The 16,523-nt window shown below is 36.2% G+C and overlaps 1 protein-coding gene across 26 annotated transcripts in view; it reads right to left on the bottom strand.

Annotated features, from left to right (window-relative positions):
- NRXN1 (neurexin 1) overlaps positions 1–16,523 on the bottom strand; it is a 1,022,285-nt gene that overhangs the window by 13,135 nt on the left and 992,627 nt on the right. For 18 of the 26 annotated variants that reach the window (XM_054687714.1, XM_054687712.1, XM_054701998.1 and 15 more), the window contains one exon: positions 12,454–12,541. In XM_054687714.1, the coding sequence (XP_054543689.1) occupies positions 12,454–12,541 (88 nt within the window). The remainder of the gene's footprint in view (positions 1–12,453; positions 12,542–16,523) is intronic. The other 8 variants (XM_054687713.1, XM_054702001.1, XM_054702007.1 and 5 more) reach the window with 1 other exon arrangement.

The raw sequence follows: 16,523 nt of genomic DNA, 5'->3' as shown, positions 1-16,523 counted from the left end.
AACATCATCTGACATCCACAACTCTACCAAGAGTTGATGGTTAACTTGGAACTCTCTCCTCAGATTCAGCAGAATAGATGCAAAAGTTACTACACTACATTTTACTTCTGCTGCTGTTAGAATGAGAAAATTGAAAGGGGTCTCAGCAGTCTGGTCAAACTTTCCATAATTGTCAGGTAGAAGAAAATTCATATAAGCAGTAATTGAGAAAATCAGTTTCAAAGCTAGGAAGCCTGGAGAGTCTGTATGTGTTTCTCATCAAAATGTATTATATTTCAGAAAATGCAAGAAAAGCTCTATTTTGAAATGTAGATGATACTCTCCATTACTGATTTCTATTCAACTAAACTCTTTGATAGTAAAATAACTTCTTTTCTAGGAGCTCATTGACTAAAATACCCAGAAATACATACACCCAGAAATCACCTGTTTTAGATGCATTTCACTCTTTTACATATAGATAGTTGAGCAATCAATCTTTACACAAAACCAGGGAATACATTCAAAGGACTCCCCAAGCCTGGAACCAGGAATTTCAGTGAACTTGGTTCATAGGAAGACAAAATGGTACCTGATTATAACCAGAATAATGAGGACTCTGTGTGTATGTGGGTGTGTGTGTACATGAATGTGCATGAGAAAATTTCAGTACTCTTTCTAATTCCATGATAGAAGTTGGTATAGTCACCTTTTTCCTCTCTCTTCTATGCAGGTAAATCAGGTTTTTTAAGAGTAACAGGGAAGACTTCGTAACACCTTGAGGTCAAATTACTTAATTATGTTGAGTTATTAGAATGTTTTTTCTTAACTTCTTCCCACGTATAACAAAAGGCAAATTTACCTTCAGATATATTTTCACATTGCTTAATTGTCACCGTGTCTACTCTGACCTCTGTCTCACTGCAAGGCTTAAACTTCTTTTCTTATATTACTTAGCTAATAACTGTTATCTTCAATGGGTTATGATTAGATGGTAGACTTTATGTTGTATGCTTTAGACACATTATCTAATTTATTCCTCATATCATCTCTTTGCTGTAGATATTATCAGTAGTGTAAGGAAAGTCAATTGAGTTTCAAAGAGGTTAAATGATTCGGCTTCACAACAGTCAAAGTTCAAACTTGAGTATGTCTATAGCCATTACAGTTTATACATTTAGTGGGTTTGCATTTATGACTACATAACAATCTGTTAATATTTCTGATGTTATTCTTTCTTATAGAACACTGACTATTTCAGGTCCCTTTCTTAAGCAGCCATCCTTTTCTGCCCCTTCTGATCATACTATGCTTTGTTTTTTGCTATTTATCTGTCCTTTCCAGTAAAATGAGTTTGCATATTATAATACTAGACATCAGGTTCTAGTCTAGGCACCGCACCTAACTTGCTAAGAGTCCCTTAGCAACTCATTATCCTTGGCTATTTTTTTTTTTATCAAAAACAAAGTGGTGATACATTATTTCTTGCCCAGGGTCACTATGAGGATCAGGTTAGGTAGGGCAATAAATGTGAAAGTGGTCTGAGAAGGATAAAGAGCTATGTGAAACAATGATGGTCCTATTATTTTCTCTGCCTTCTCCATAAAAGGTATTGAATCAGTAATTATCCCATCAACCAGAAATCCTGCAGCATGTACATCCCATCATGGCTCAGTCAGTGTGGCAATGACAATCGAGGACATTATCTCTGCAGGGGTCACTGTATTCAGGGGCTTTCCTTTCATGAATGGAGGCTCTGTGAATTCAGGTGTCCAAAGGACATTAATTGTCAGGCTGCATGTGGAGCCTGTTTCTGTTTTTTTGTGGAACATTCTATCTCAATGGGCCAGTGCTCTCTAGTTCCTATGACTGGAGTGAATTAAAATTCTCCCTCTTTCAAAATTGTATTATATTTTATAACTTTAGGTGTCATAAACCCAATCACCTAAAACCACTCTTACAGTAATAACTGACAGCAAGGCTTATTATCTTGGAAATAATAACTCTCTGATTAGATGTTAGGGTTTCTTTCTAAAATTGTTACATTGATTCTTTTTTCTTCCTTCCTCCAAAGCTCTGGATTTCCATGGTGTATACTCAGAGTAGGGTGTCTACTTCAGAGCTGTGTGCTGGGTCCAGGGTGCCCTGCTCCTCTGCATGGTGCCTCCATAGCAATTAATGAAGCCCAGGTCACTCCAGGTAATGGGGCAACATGCAGTTGTGCTGATTTAAAACTGGGCCTACTCACTTTGGGTGATCATCTTTATATTCTTGTCATGCCACTGCTGTCTCAATTTTCTTTTGTTTGGAAAAGTTCACGTTCTTTTTGGTGAAAGTGCAATAGCTGAGGTGAAAGATTAGACAGCTTCCCCACTGAGCCCATTAAAAGCAAGCATGTCAAACCTAGAATTGGGAAATATGGAAGACAAGCCATCTGTCATAGGGGGAGAAGGTGGTGTGGTTTCGGTTAAGTCACCGGGCCTTGAATCGAATGTTCCTGAATTGTCTTAGGAGGAAAGGCAAACATTATAAGCACAGGCAGGAAAGAAAATCAACCCTTCTCTCAAAAGTTCTGTGGGACAGAGACCTGAATTTTTTTAACTCCAAAAATAAGAACAAAAGATGCAATGTGCCCTCTGTCCTCTCCAACAATCTAAATTTATCTAACTGTAGCACTGCTCTTACCTTACTAGTTTCATAGAGGCTACAGAGAAAAGTTTTATGCTGGTAGAATTCAGAAATACATTTTAAAATATTTTAGATGTGAAGTGTCTATAACTAATATTTCCCCTTCTTGACTGAGGATATAGGTTTATTTCTATTCATGACATGGCTTACTGCTCAGTTAATGTGTTAGTACCACTACTGAACGCTGATCTATATCATCAGTTTCTATGCGGCATACTCAATACTAAGTATTCTACATGCACCCTCTTTTATCAGCACGGTATTGTGAGCATTTAACATTATTCATACCATTTTGCCAAGGCAAAAACTCAAGTACACAGAGGTTTGAGGCTTTGCTTCTGATCACCCAGTCAGCGGCTGAATGAGATGTGAATTCAGATACTCTGACTTCCAATGTGTGTCTGGTGAGATATAAGGTCTTATTGTGCTTAGAAGTGGGGCAATATTGCACTTCTCCTTTTTAAAAAAAGTAATTGAGGCAAATCAATATTGTTTTCTTTCCTAATTTATTACCAAATGTCAGGCTTCTTATAATATTTTGTGGCTGAGTAAGGACAGCAATTCAATCAATAAGTCGGTGACAAGACAAGAGCCCTGTAAACAACTAAAGCCAAGTGTAACATCTGTTGTTCCTTGGAGCACATGAACCGACAAAAAAGGCATATTGGTTCTTCCTGGAGGCTGCATGCCCTGGAGTGTGGTATTCAGATATGCTGGCTTGACTCTGATATCATCTGAGGAAATGTAATTAATGAAATACCAGGGAAACTCCACAGGAAACCAACTTCATTATCAAAGCTCATATTTGACATGAATTACAAGAGAACATAATTTCACTCTTGCTGGATTTCATGTCTTCATAAGATTGACTTAACCTGTTTTCCTGAGCTCATACAAAATTTCTTCCTTCAAGGTTAGTGAATATTATAAAGCTTGACATTATGTCTTATTTTCCCCTTCCAAAGTTTAAAAGGACACATGACACTCTACTTGGGAAGGTTCTAATGGTATTTTAGTGTTTTTAAATAAGGACTTGTGATGTGAAATGTTATCAGTGTTTTAAGGTGGGACACATGTTGGATTGCCTGAAATATTAGTGTGTGCTTAATACTGAAGAGATTTTTCTGTTATTTACTGTACTATGGTTCTGTATTAATAGTCGGGCACTTTTTACAGATCTTGAAATAAATGTTAAATTTACAGCAAACTTACTTATTTGCTAAATAATTATTGTAGGCAGCCAATCATAGACTAGTTGTGGCATATGAATAGCGCCCATCTCTGTAACATCCAAAGGGACTATGCTCATCATTCATTATATCCTTTATGACATCACTCAACCTATGAGCCTTATTAGGGGGCCTCACTACAAAGCACAATAAAGTAAACTACTAGCAGCACTAGTAGCAACAGCTACTCAACTCACCATTGGGTTTATCATAATTATTTTTTTAAGATTTATTTATTTATGCATACAAGAACTGGGGTGCTGGCCACAGGAGCGGGGGGAGGGGTGGTGAGAGTATTCACCAGAGACAGAGTGGGGAGCAGAACAGGTGGATTTACTGACATACACTGCCAAGGGGAGCAGTGGGCAAGACAGGAGTGGTCTGCTGTGCCACATGGGTCAGCTCCCTGGCCAGGGATCAAACTCATGCTGCAGTGGCTACAGACAGCTTCATAGTGCTGCAACTTAACCCCTTGTCACTAGGGAGCACCCAGTTTATCATAATTATTTATCTTTAGGAAATGCCAGGCATTCTGCTAAGCACTGTGGATGCATCTTCTCTTAATCTCATAACAATCTTATTTCCCTCATTTTACAGACTAAGAAAATGAGCCTCAAAGACCTCAAGTAACTTTCCAAGACCAAGAAGGGCTGCAACTCAAACTAGTTCTGACTCCAAAGCCAGGCCACAACTAATGACTCACTTCCTGTTGCTTACCACAATTCTTACAAAATGCATTTACGAGTTTTCTAAGATGTGACAATGATCTACTCCATTATAGTTTAAAAAAAAAAAACCTCGAAAATTACGGAAAGGTCGAAATAGTTTCCATTAAATAATAATATCTGGGTCTCCCTGGTGGCGCAGCGGTTGATCACTGGGTTGCGTAGCTGCCTGCAGCCTCTGCAGCACCGGTTAGATCCCTGGCCATTGGACGAGGGTCCCACATGGCACGCAGACCTCTCCTGCCGCCCACTGTTCCCCTCAGCAGTATACTTTGTCAGTCTGCCTGCTCTGCTCCCCACTCTGGCTCTGGTGAATTCTCTCACCCTCCCGTGCTTCTGACTATACCCAGTGCTTGTGTAAATAAATAAATAAATCTTTAAATAATAATAATAATAATATCTGTGTTATGAAAACCAAAAAAGAAACAAACAAAAAAAAAATCCAAAAAACTACCTTTTGTTTATTTGTTTCCTACTGAATTCTGTATAGGAATGAATTTTGGTGAATGAAACTGGTTGCTTGGAAAGATGGAATCACCTTCTTTGGCTATGGAATCACCTTCTTTGGCCTTATAATTCCCCACAGCTTGACTAAAACTCAGCTGATGTGCTTCTGTGGTTCCCTGCACTCTCTTTCCTCAGAGCATTTACTTTAGAAAACTTGTAACTCTAAATCCCTTGTGTCTATCCTTTTGATAAGTAAATATATTTAAAAGCTCTTCTTGATACCTGAACAATTCTCCTGAAGGATTTGAGAGATAGTCCCTTTTAAATGCAACCTTCAAAGACAAAAGCTCCATATCTTTCAATCTCCCAGTTTCTGTGAGAAGGTAAGGCAAATTCTAACTCTGGAGAGTCCTTTGCTCCAAGTTGTTCACAGTGAGGAAGTTGTTCTAAGAGGTTTACTGTTCCTTTGGGGGAGGTCAAATAAAGAGGATCATTGATCCTCACCCCAGCTCTTAAAAACTCTCCAGTTATTTATTTTTTTTTTTCCCAATGAGTTGAGGTCAGGTTGAGATCTGGCCTCCTTCTATTACAATAGTCTTATTCTTCTTTTTAAATTTATAGCATTATTACAATTGTCTTGAATAAATCTTCTTTTCCTGGTTAACTCTCTCCAATGTAATTTTTGTTTTGAGATTACTGCTCTCAAAGGAACAAAAGGAAAATGCAACACAAGTGATAACTAATGGCTTTCTTCTTTTTTTAGCTATATAGCTTCCAGTTTTCTGGAGAATCAAATGTATAAGGTAAAAATGTAACAGGGTGATGCTAGGGAAAAGGGGAGATTCCAGATTCCCTGCCACACCCAAAGGAGGGTAAAGCTGAGCTGGTAGGAGAAGCTGCAGGGGAGACTGAGGAGGCAGGAAGCAGCATGGAGAGCCAGAAGGAGACTTGGGGGCAGCACACAGAGCAGAGAGATACATGAAAAAACTGTGCTTGCCTTTTGGTCTTGGACTGGTTGAAACAGATGTGGGTGAGAGACCCATGGGATGGATAACAGTGGCAGTTTTTATCTCAATTTTGATTTTGCTCTTTTCCTCCCAGACTTGTATGGTTGTTTCTGATCCCTTTCTCTGTGTCCCTGCTAGAAGGTGCTTTAGACTTAGGGCAGCTTTCAGGCCTTTCTCTGGACCAATCCCATTTGGGTGAACTTTTACCATGAGGGGTGAGTAACTTTGGGTGCTTGATTTAGAAACTATATTCTTTGTATCTTCTGTATTGTTCACTAATTGTATTAAAGCTCCTTTCCATTAAAGGTCTTATATGTTTTGTCTTGATGTGGTGGATGAGAGAACCTATTTAGAGCAGGCAGGTTTGGGGGCTCTGGGGTGCCCCTCTCCCTGCCCTGTAACAAAAACACTTCCTCCACCAGCATATTGTACATTGAAAGCCAGCTAGCCCATCAGTGCCCCAACTCTACCTGTCCTGTCCGGCACTTCCATGATTAGCTGGACCCCAAGCACTAGCTCTTGACTAGTACTCAGGAGACTTGCTGGGTGTATCCAAAAATGGAACACTCATCACTGCTTTTTTTTCTGGCTGCAGCTCAAAATTACCCATTTTAACAGCAATGTGTTGGCTATTATGAGTTAATTAAACTCGCTTTTGAATAATTACATAATAAATACCCAAATTTAAATGTAGCATAAAATTATCTTCTAATCAGTTTCTAAAAATATGATTTAATAAGTTATATATCCCTTTAAATGATTGTGATTACTTATTTAATGAAAAGATGCACCTTGTTCAATATACATATCGTTACTCCTAATGTGGTTAATGCCATCAGTTCAATAGAAATCTTTTGATCTTTTCTCAAAATAGCACACTGGAAAACCACTCAAAATTGCATGGTAATTGCAGCAAATTTAGCCTAATGAACAGTAATACATGTAAAGGACCTTTTGCCATCAAATTTAAATTTATGGCAGTCATGGAATTATTTAAATGAACATTTGAAAAATTTAATCCTACATTTGCAAGGTGCCTGAATTCTAGAACAATCTTCTGCATTCTAAGAAATTAAGCATAATTTCTCTGAATCACCTTAGTTATGGAAATACATCATAGTTTTGTAAAATAATGAAAAGAGAATCATTTATAAAGTACTAAGAACAATGATGAACAAAGAATAATCTATCACTAAATACTAGTTATTAATGTGGTCTGCCATTATTCATATAGCCAAAACTCTGCTTAACGTAATATAATACTTATGCTCTTAGTGGCTCTACTGCTAATCTCATCCCCACTGGCTCAGCTAATGTTTAAGAGATTGGCAAAGAAATGGATGATCCTTTTCTTCTCCTACTACTATCCAGATTTTTTCATCATTCAATAGAGAGCATTTCTTTTTCTAGCCTGTCAAAGACCTGACTGATATAAAAGAGGTTCAACAGCCTATTAGCTACCCCTGCACACAGACTCATACACAAAGAGAATGTTACACAGATACCTCCATAAAAGGGAAAAGTGCCATTTCCCCAGCCCCCACTTACTTGTCCTGGATTTCAAGTCCTACTATGCCATGAACTGGACTTGCTGAGTGGGATCAGTAGGGAAGACTATAGAAAGAGAGGAGGTATGAAGGAGCAGGGAAATGACATGTGAAGAGGCACTTGGTGGAAACACATGGAGGAGAGTCATATAGAGACACCTGGAAGAGATATTTGTAAGAAACACCTCAGTGGGACATGTGGGAGGCTATCTGGTTCCTTGGCAGCTGCTATCTTGATCTCATGTTGGATTATGTGCAATATTTTGAATTTTGAGACTTTCCTTCTGTCCCAGCTCTCTCAGACGTGCCTAACTCCTTTCTGTGGTTCTTTGCAGAAGGTACATTAGACATGAGGCAAGTTTTCAGGTCTCAGCAGACCCACTTCAGGTCAAGCCTGTTTGGGTATGCATTTGCCCATGAGGAAATGGCTAAATTTTTGGAATTTTATTAGAAAACTGTTACTTGAAATCCATTCTTCTTTCTCTCATTCTATGCATACCAATTATATTTAAAATCTTCAACACTAAGAGTCTGTTTCCTTTGCCTTTGTGCTATTTACCTGTTAACAGTTTGGGGTACCTGGGAAACTCTTAGTTGTACACTAACAAATAGACATATTGTTTTCAGTATTTTAAATCTAAGATGAAACATTACTTCCTTAATAAATACCCCAGAAAACAGGTAGCTGATCCTGTTCTCTTTATAACAAAGGACAGATTAGAATTATTAATCAGGAATCTCCCCACACCAAAGAAGACTATTTATTAGTTTTATAAATATCAACATAAAAATCACCTTTTCAAATTTCTTCAAGACTTTTGAGAAAGGAGTCTATTTAGGAGAGTGCCTCATGATTAAGATGTACTGATACAATCAAGAGTTAATTTACAATGTGGCCATTTTGTTAATTTACTAGTGAGTGTAAAATATGATTTCAAAGATACTTGTTTTATAAAAATTATGTACATAGATAAAAAGTATTGGAAACTATGTATATTTATATAATACAAATACTAACAAAAAACAAATACTCATGACATTTATGAGCAAAGCATTGTTCTACAGTATGCTTTCTGAACATCAATTCATCTAATCTAAGAACTATATTTCAAGGCTGAGGGGAAAGCACAGAAGATGAAAGTTATTTTTGAGAAAAAGTGTGAAGAAAAAGTCATCCACATGTCACATGTCCAGGCAGCTGTAACCAGGAATTTTAGGGCAATGGTGGCCTGGACCCAGTTACCTATGGCTGCTGTAGATTTCTACCTGTCGATTTTGAGGAGGGATTCAATTACACCTCCTGAATTGCACAGCCACCCTCCAATATTCTGAAATAGTGTTTATACCTATGTGAAGCTGTCATCCAATGCTTACCATGCAGGACAGTGTAGCTGAAATCATGTGTAATCGAGTTCCATGTGTTCCCACCCAGGTGGTTATTCCTGATCTAGTTTCAACATGCACAGTTCTCATCAGGAAACCTGAATGGTTTCATCAGTTGCCATCAACTTTCAACCAGGAAAAGTAAAGCATTATGTCAAAGGGAAAAAAGTAGCTTGAATATTCTTTTTTTATATAACTGACTTGGGGAAAAGAAAAGCTGCCATTTATGCTCTAATTCAGTGTTAATTCTTGCCAAAACCTGAAAAATACGTGATATTTTAATGTTAAAGATGAAGAAGCTGATAGTCACAAAGAAGAACTTAAAAAAAAAAAACTGAGGCAGAATGAAAGAAGTCCTTTTGTAGAATGGACATGAAGATATAAACACCCTCTCTTTGCTCTGAGAGTTTACACAGCAGTAGGACTCAGTGATACTTGATCAATGGTGAAGCTGACAATCCACCAAATACACAACTTCTTTCTTCACTAAGAGTTCTGGGTAGAACCACATGGTAATTCAAATTTGTCAAACCCTTCATAATAGGTATAATTAATGTGTGTCCCAGAAGATGGCAGATGTTTCTTTTTGTGTCATTAATAGCTTTTGAAAACTTCCTAAATAAAAGCAAAGTATATTTTCAGAGAAGAAGCTGTTTTTTGAAGAGGGGGTGGGTCAGAATGATTACAGCACCTTCATATGTAAAATCTCAGGGAGCCTGAAAGACTTTAGTGTGAAATACCCAGAATATTTGGGCAACCCACCTGAAAAAGCAATTAGGCATTTCCCTGAAGAAATATCTGCTTTCATTTGTTTAAGTATTAGCAACAGTATACAGCAGATATATTCATTTTTGAATATTTAAATCAATGTTATTCTTCTGAAAATTATGTTTTCCAAAATATGACCAGCCGATAATTGAAATAATTTTATCAAGATATATATAACACTCCAAAGTCTAATAATATCATCATTTCTGTTCATTTATAGTTGTATTCAAGGTAAAAAAAAAAAGCAACAAAAAAGAAGCTATTTAAAACATATATTAAATGTGTACATTTAATACACTGATACATCAAGAAACAAAAATCTACAGAAGGGCATACTTATAATATTATTCAGATTCAAACAGGATGAAAACAAAAACTTCTAAACTGTGTGTGTGTGTGTATGGTTATATATACATATATATATATACACACACACACACATACACACACACGGATAGAAACGAGTGAAAAAATTTCATATAAACAAATAATTTTATAGAAAGCTGTCACACAGCACAGAGTCAATTCTTCCACTCTAAAGGTGGGCATGAAAAAAAATTCATAGAGAATTGGACAGAAAAGCATGTGTAGAAAAGAGATCTCACTGAAAAAAATAAAATATAGAAAGAGAAACCATTCATGAGCTACCTTTTCAACACATTAACAAGGAGAGTAAGATGAGGAAAGGCCGATAATGAGAGATTCCACTGAAGTTACAGAAATGAAGTTTAGGTCTTAAGGGGAATTGATGAATTGAAAGAGGGAGGAGGGATAAGGGAGGGAGTGAGTAGGTAGAGAAAACTGGAGAGGAGTTAGACTAGGTTGGGTACAAGAGTACTGGAGTAGTAGAGAGAGGGAGTAGCTGCTGTGTCCTGTGCTTTGGATAATGGACTTTGTTACAGTGGAAAAGAATCAAATTTTACACACAGGATTGCTACTTCATGGAGAAGTTGTGTGTGTGTGTGTGTGTGTGGAGGGGGTGTCAAGCTATACATTAATGAATAAATAGCACAGACATAATAGTTTACAAATAGTAAAAATAAGATTCTTCACACAGTGGTAAGAATGGTAAACAAAAGAGGCGGAAAAATTATCTGTAGTATTACCATTAACAAGCCCCCATTGTGTTATAATATTTAATAAAGCAGACAAAACTCACATGAATAAAAACAGAAGAGGATGTCCAATTCTCCATGATTTTTTTTTTCATGCTAACCTCTCCCCATTCCATCACTTCCTTTCCTCACCCCCATCCTGTTCACAGGGCCAGTGTCCCCAGAGAAAGGGAGAGACTACACAAGTTTATAAGGAATAGTTAATAAGACATATAAGCAAGAGCTAGAAGAATAAGTTCTCTTATCTTGCTCAAGAAGAAAGAAAAAAATCAATTTTAAGTGCAATTAGAGTTCTCAGGTTGGATTTACTAGGTATGGAAGGTGAGGACTCTACATAGAGATGATGGCAGCCTGTTCCTGGACATAAAAGGAGGATGCAGCTTAGAGGAAAATGGCAAGTACTGTAATTAGTAAGAATCTATGCAGCTTTCAGCACTGTGCTACCATAGTGGAAAATACTGAAAAAACTGATTGCTCTCAAGAAAGCACTAACTGGGAAAACAAAATCAAAACTAAATATGAACACAAACACATACAAACACACACAAACACGAATGTCTAACTAAACACCAGGTTTTGTTTTATGAGCATCCAATGCTGGAGAATCTCAAAGAAGATCAGATACAAAATAGAATGTTCTTTTTGGGCACATGAGTGTAGAAAAATTGGGGAAAGAGGAAATTTAAGGGAAGGAGAAGGCAGCGAGATAAGACTGATGTAATGAAATACAAATGCACAATGTAAATGTTATATAACCATAAGTGCATATGTAATACATGCATGTTCTAAATATGTAAGTAGATATTATATATATTTATGCACATATAAAAACTAACACACACACAGAATTCCAAGGAAAACAAAGTCATCATCTTGGCAAAAGGTCCCAGGATGGTGACCACATCTGTCCACCATTAAATGGTACAGGGTACATGGAAGCATTGCTACGTGTTTTTCAGCCATGCTATATCACAAAGAAGGAGGAGAAATTATGCATCAACTCGTGCTAAAATGCACAAGTTTGACTTTTAGGGAGACAGGGCAAGATTCAAATATTTGTCTACTGAGTGTATCAAGGACTCTTCTGTTGTTTGTGTTACTACTGCCACAGTGCTCTCACTTCAAAAATCCAGAAATATACTATTGAGGATAATTTAGTGGCAGAATGAATAGTGGGGGCGTTTTGTCAGTAGAAAGGGCAGATATTTCCCACAACTCACTGCAACTGTTAAGGTTTATAATTTTACTATAGGTGACCCATTATATCTTATGTACAGAACTTAGGTTGTGAGTTAAAGGAATGTGAACAGAAAGGTACCAGTCTTATTTGGTGCACTCACTGCTTTTTCTTAAATACATAAACTTGGTGAGGGGTTATGTTTTTTAATTCTTTTCAATAAATGGGGAAAATTTTATTCATGTATAAAGCAAGAACCCTTATTTGGCAATAAGGTATTGTTTAATAGGGTGGACATCTAGACACAAATGTAAGACTCTTTTAAGGTTGACAGCATGCAACAAGATTTAGAATAAAACAAAGAAAGTAAGAAAAAAAGTCGACTAACCTAACCCACCTGAGCTCGGCTCACAGGGGTCAATGTCCTCATCATCGCTGGGACACTCTGCTGAGGCCACAAGGATGTCATCAGTGGTCTGTGAAAGAAAAACCAAAAATCAGAAAACATTCAATAGATTAATTTAAAGCCTCTTGACTTTGTTTCCTTAGCAAGTAAAACACTGTTTACCTGACAGTTGAGACCAAATTGGCATTCCCCTTTCCAGAAACATGGGGATTACATATCCAACTTATTTTAGATCCCTCATGGAAGTATTTGCATATTTGAGAAAACCTGATTATAGTTTAATTTGCAAGAGGATATCGAAATGGTGGTCATCAACTTGTAGCTATATCTACCCATTCAGATGCACAGAGGAGCTGCACACAATAGCTGACAGAAGTTGAAAAAAAAAAAAAAAACAGGCAGATACAGATGACTTGAAATTTATTACAGCCCTTGAGTGTTACAATGTGTGCATCAATAGGTTTTATGCAGTACTTGTGCTTGGTTCCTAAAAGCAGAGCAGCTATAACCTTTTACTTTTAGGACCAGATAGAATTTGATGAGTCTTTGAGATATAGCTTGTCATTATTAGAAAAGAGATTAAATAGAGAATATCTTTCACTGATGCAGAAAGGGAAACAAATATAGTCCATTTAAGGTAATTCTTTTTGTGTTGAGCTTTCACACTTGATTTTCATTTTTGTAATATTTAGATAGCAGGTATCTTTTCCTATTTTGTCCTTTATATCATTAAGGGTTCATAATAGATGAAAGACATTCTTTAGGGTATGATAATTTACAGCAAATAGGGAAGAGGTGACAATTCTCTCTGTGCCATTCTAGTTGCTTCATTGCACTTACAGCAAAAAAAGATAACTATCACTATAATAAAAAGCAGAGTGTGTAAATCTCAGCAGTTAGTCACATAATCAACACATTTATAAGCACCAAAGGTTGTTCTTTACTGCCACTTACAAGCAGCAGTAAACTCAGCACAGATATTGCATGAAAATTGTGTAGGCTTGAATCATATTTGGTAACACAGAACTCTCATTACACTGGCAAAAGATTAAGGAAATTATAATTGTTTACACAATACTCAGAACCAGAACATTGAAGTATTTATTTAAAAGTGGAATTAAAGTAAAACTTAAAATAGGCCCTAAGTCAAAGAAACAGCAGACATATGACTTACTTTCATTAAAAGAGTGTCTAATATAGTCAGAGATTAAACTATAAATACATAAATGTTAAAATTGTGGTATTAAAAAATTGTAAGTTTTTGTGACAAAACTAGATTTAAAAATATTTTAAGTGCCTGGTCTTTGATTACGTAAGAATAAAGAATTCATTCAGATGCTAAAATTTCACAATACAACTTTAAGTAAATACAAATATTTATATAGTATGTTTAGATGGGTTCATGTTAATCTGCTTCTAAATCCTCTGAGACAGCTGGGGTATATTGGGTTCATTCATTATGTTGCTGTTATTTTAAAAGAGGAAGTTCAAAATGTAAGTTTTCCTGGCATTGTACCTGCTAATGTCAGTGATAAGTACCAGTAGTTGGTGTGATAGTCACACAAGTTTCCTTCATTAAAACAAGCTTTAAAAGGCAAAGCCCATCCTCCTTTTGACATGAACACATCCTGCAGGTTAACATCCAAACTGACTTGATAATAACAAGTTATTGATCATGAGGTTTTGCAGATTATCTACTCTGACAGCAATTGGTGTCAATCTACTCAGAGCACCAAATAATCTGCTATTTTTATAGAGCAAGTGAGAACTTCAAGTGGAAAGCTACTATTTTCTCAACCACAGTGGATATTCTTTAAAATTAATTTCCAAATTAGAAGAGAGTATCTCATTTTCTTTCAGTGATTTTAATTCTGTGGGTGAAATCAGCAGAGGGCTGTTGTGTTGGCTGTGGTAGGAATGTGAAGATAATGAATGAATTCTTTAATCTAGTGCTTCTCATCAGGAGGTAATGGCACCCCATTTTGCCTCTCCCATTTAGGGGGCCATTTGGCAATGTCTGAGGACATTTTAGGTGGTCACAATTCAGCTGGTGGGGGAGTGTTTATTGCTAATTGCTGGGTAAAGACTGGGGATGCTACTTACCATCCTAAAATGCACAACAACTCTCCTATAATAAAGACTTTAACAGATCACAAATGTTAATAGTGTGAAAGTGGAGGAACCTGCTATAAAAGTTGAAAAATGTTTTTGTGCCTTATTTTCCTTATGTGACAAAAAGAAAAGCTTAATGATACCTACTGTTGTAAAGATTAATTTGGGACACAAAAAGTTACTAGATTAAGACCACATTGCAAATGCATAAAAGTGATATGATCAATACCGCCATTATTATCTCACAAATGTAGCACCAATGTAATCTGTTTTGCATTATATATTTGAAAAATATAATATCAGATGTTAAACTGGTAGTTGTACATGTGAATTATCCCAAATGTAGGTCTATGTCATAGTAATATTGGTACACGGTTGAAGTAAGCTTGCATCTTTTATTGCCTAGGTCCTTATTTTGAATTAGAAGCCAAGTATCAAATATAAGTAAGGGTTGCTTCTTAAAAACAATTCATGGGAAATGTGTGACTCAATGGATAATGTTTCAGGCAGACTAAGTCATTTAGGGCACACAAAATTTTGTTTTAAAAGGTGACCTATTTTCTACACTGAATAGCCTTTTTGGAACAATCTCATAGCCAACAGAGAATGATAAAATGTTCTCAGTGTTATCTTTCACAAAACACTGTACCTAAAATAACAAAAAAGGTCATACAACAAATAGTAGCCTCTATAGAGCTCTTAGAGAAAAATCATAATACAAGTATGACCCCATTGTAAAACTTGAATTTCTGATGTATTTTTTCCTGGTATGATGGATATACTTTTTTTTTTAATTGAGAATAATTGCCATATATCACTGTATTAATTTCAGGTATAAGGTATAATGTTTTGGTATTTGAATAGCTTGCAAATGATTGCCACACTAAATGCAGTTAACAAAGTTGCAACCATTTTTTTTCTTGTGATGAAAATTTATAAGATCTCTTTTTTAGCAACTTTCAAAATGCAATACAGTATTTTTAACCATAGTTGCAATTATACCTCCATGTCCTATTTTATAACTGAAGTGTTTATCATTTGACCCCCTTTCACTCATTCACCTTGCTTCCCACTCTGGCAACCACTAGTCTGTTATCCGTACCTGTGAACCTGATTTTTTTTTAGATTTCACATGTAAGTGAGATCATACGGTGTTTGTCTTTTTCTGCTTCGTTTCAGTTAGCATAATGCCCTCAAAGTCCATCATGTTTTCACAAATGGCATGCATTCATTTTTCATATCTTTTTCCTTTAGAAGCTAAAAACCAACAATAGTCTTGTGAAGAAAGATCTCAGATCAATAAATACCTTGGCAGAAATCATCACTGTATGAAAAATCAGGAAGTGGTGCAAATGTATGGGAAAAAAAATCAAATTTCATTTTAGAGACTGAAACAACAGAAGAATTTTCTAGTCAAAGCTGTGTAATTTAAATTTAATTCTCTATGTTTGGAGCTGCCTCTCTATGACATGCTGTTGAGAGTGGCTGAAAGGATATGTCACATTAATCAATTCTATTCTTTAGTATATTTTCCCTAGTGTTTATCACCTTTTTCAAAAAAGAGACAACCTGCTGAATGAGACAAAATAGTGATCAAGCAAAAACATTAGCTTTACATCAATGCCTATTTAGGTAAGTGTCCCTAACTGTGCTTTTAACCAGTCATGGGGCCATGTGTCATGCTGATCTTCCCTAATTCATAGTGGTATGAACATTCACATGACAAATGTCTGTTCTTGTTCAAAATGTCAACTAAACATATTTAGGACTCCTGAGCTATAAAGGAAAAATGACTCAGATGGAATTTAAGAAATAAATGCACTGAAACTTAATTCAAACTAGTAAGATGGAGAAAATATAATCAGGATGGTGTAGGACAGAAGGGATGTTCTTAAAGTATAATATGAGTTATATTAATTTATTTAATATTCAGGATTTTT

The sequence above is a fragment of the Talpa occidentalis genome, unplaced genomic scaffold, assembly GCF_014898055.3.
Source record: "Talpa occidentalis isolate TD23 unplaced genomic scaffold, MPIMG_talOcc4v2.1 talOcc4.5, whole genome shotgun sequence".
Taxonomy (NCBI): Eukaryota; Metazoa; Chordata; class Mammalia; order Eulipotyphla; family Talpidae; genus Talpa; species Talpa occidentalis.
The sequence above is the reverse complement of the archived record's forward strand: the minus strand, read 5'-3'. Positions and strand labels throughout refer to the sequence as shown.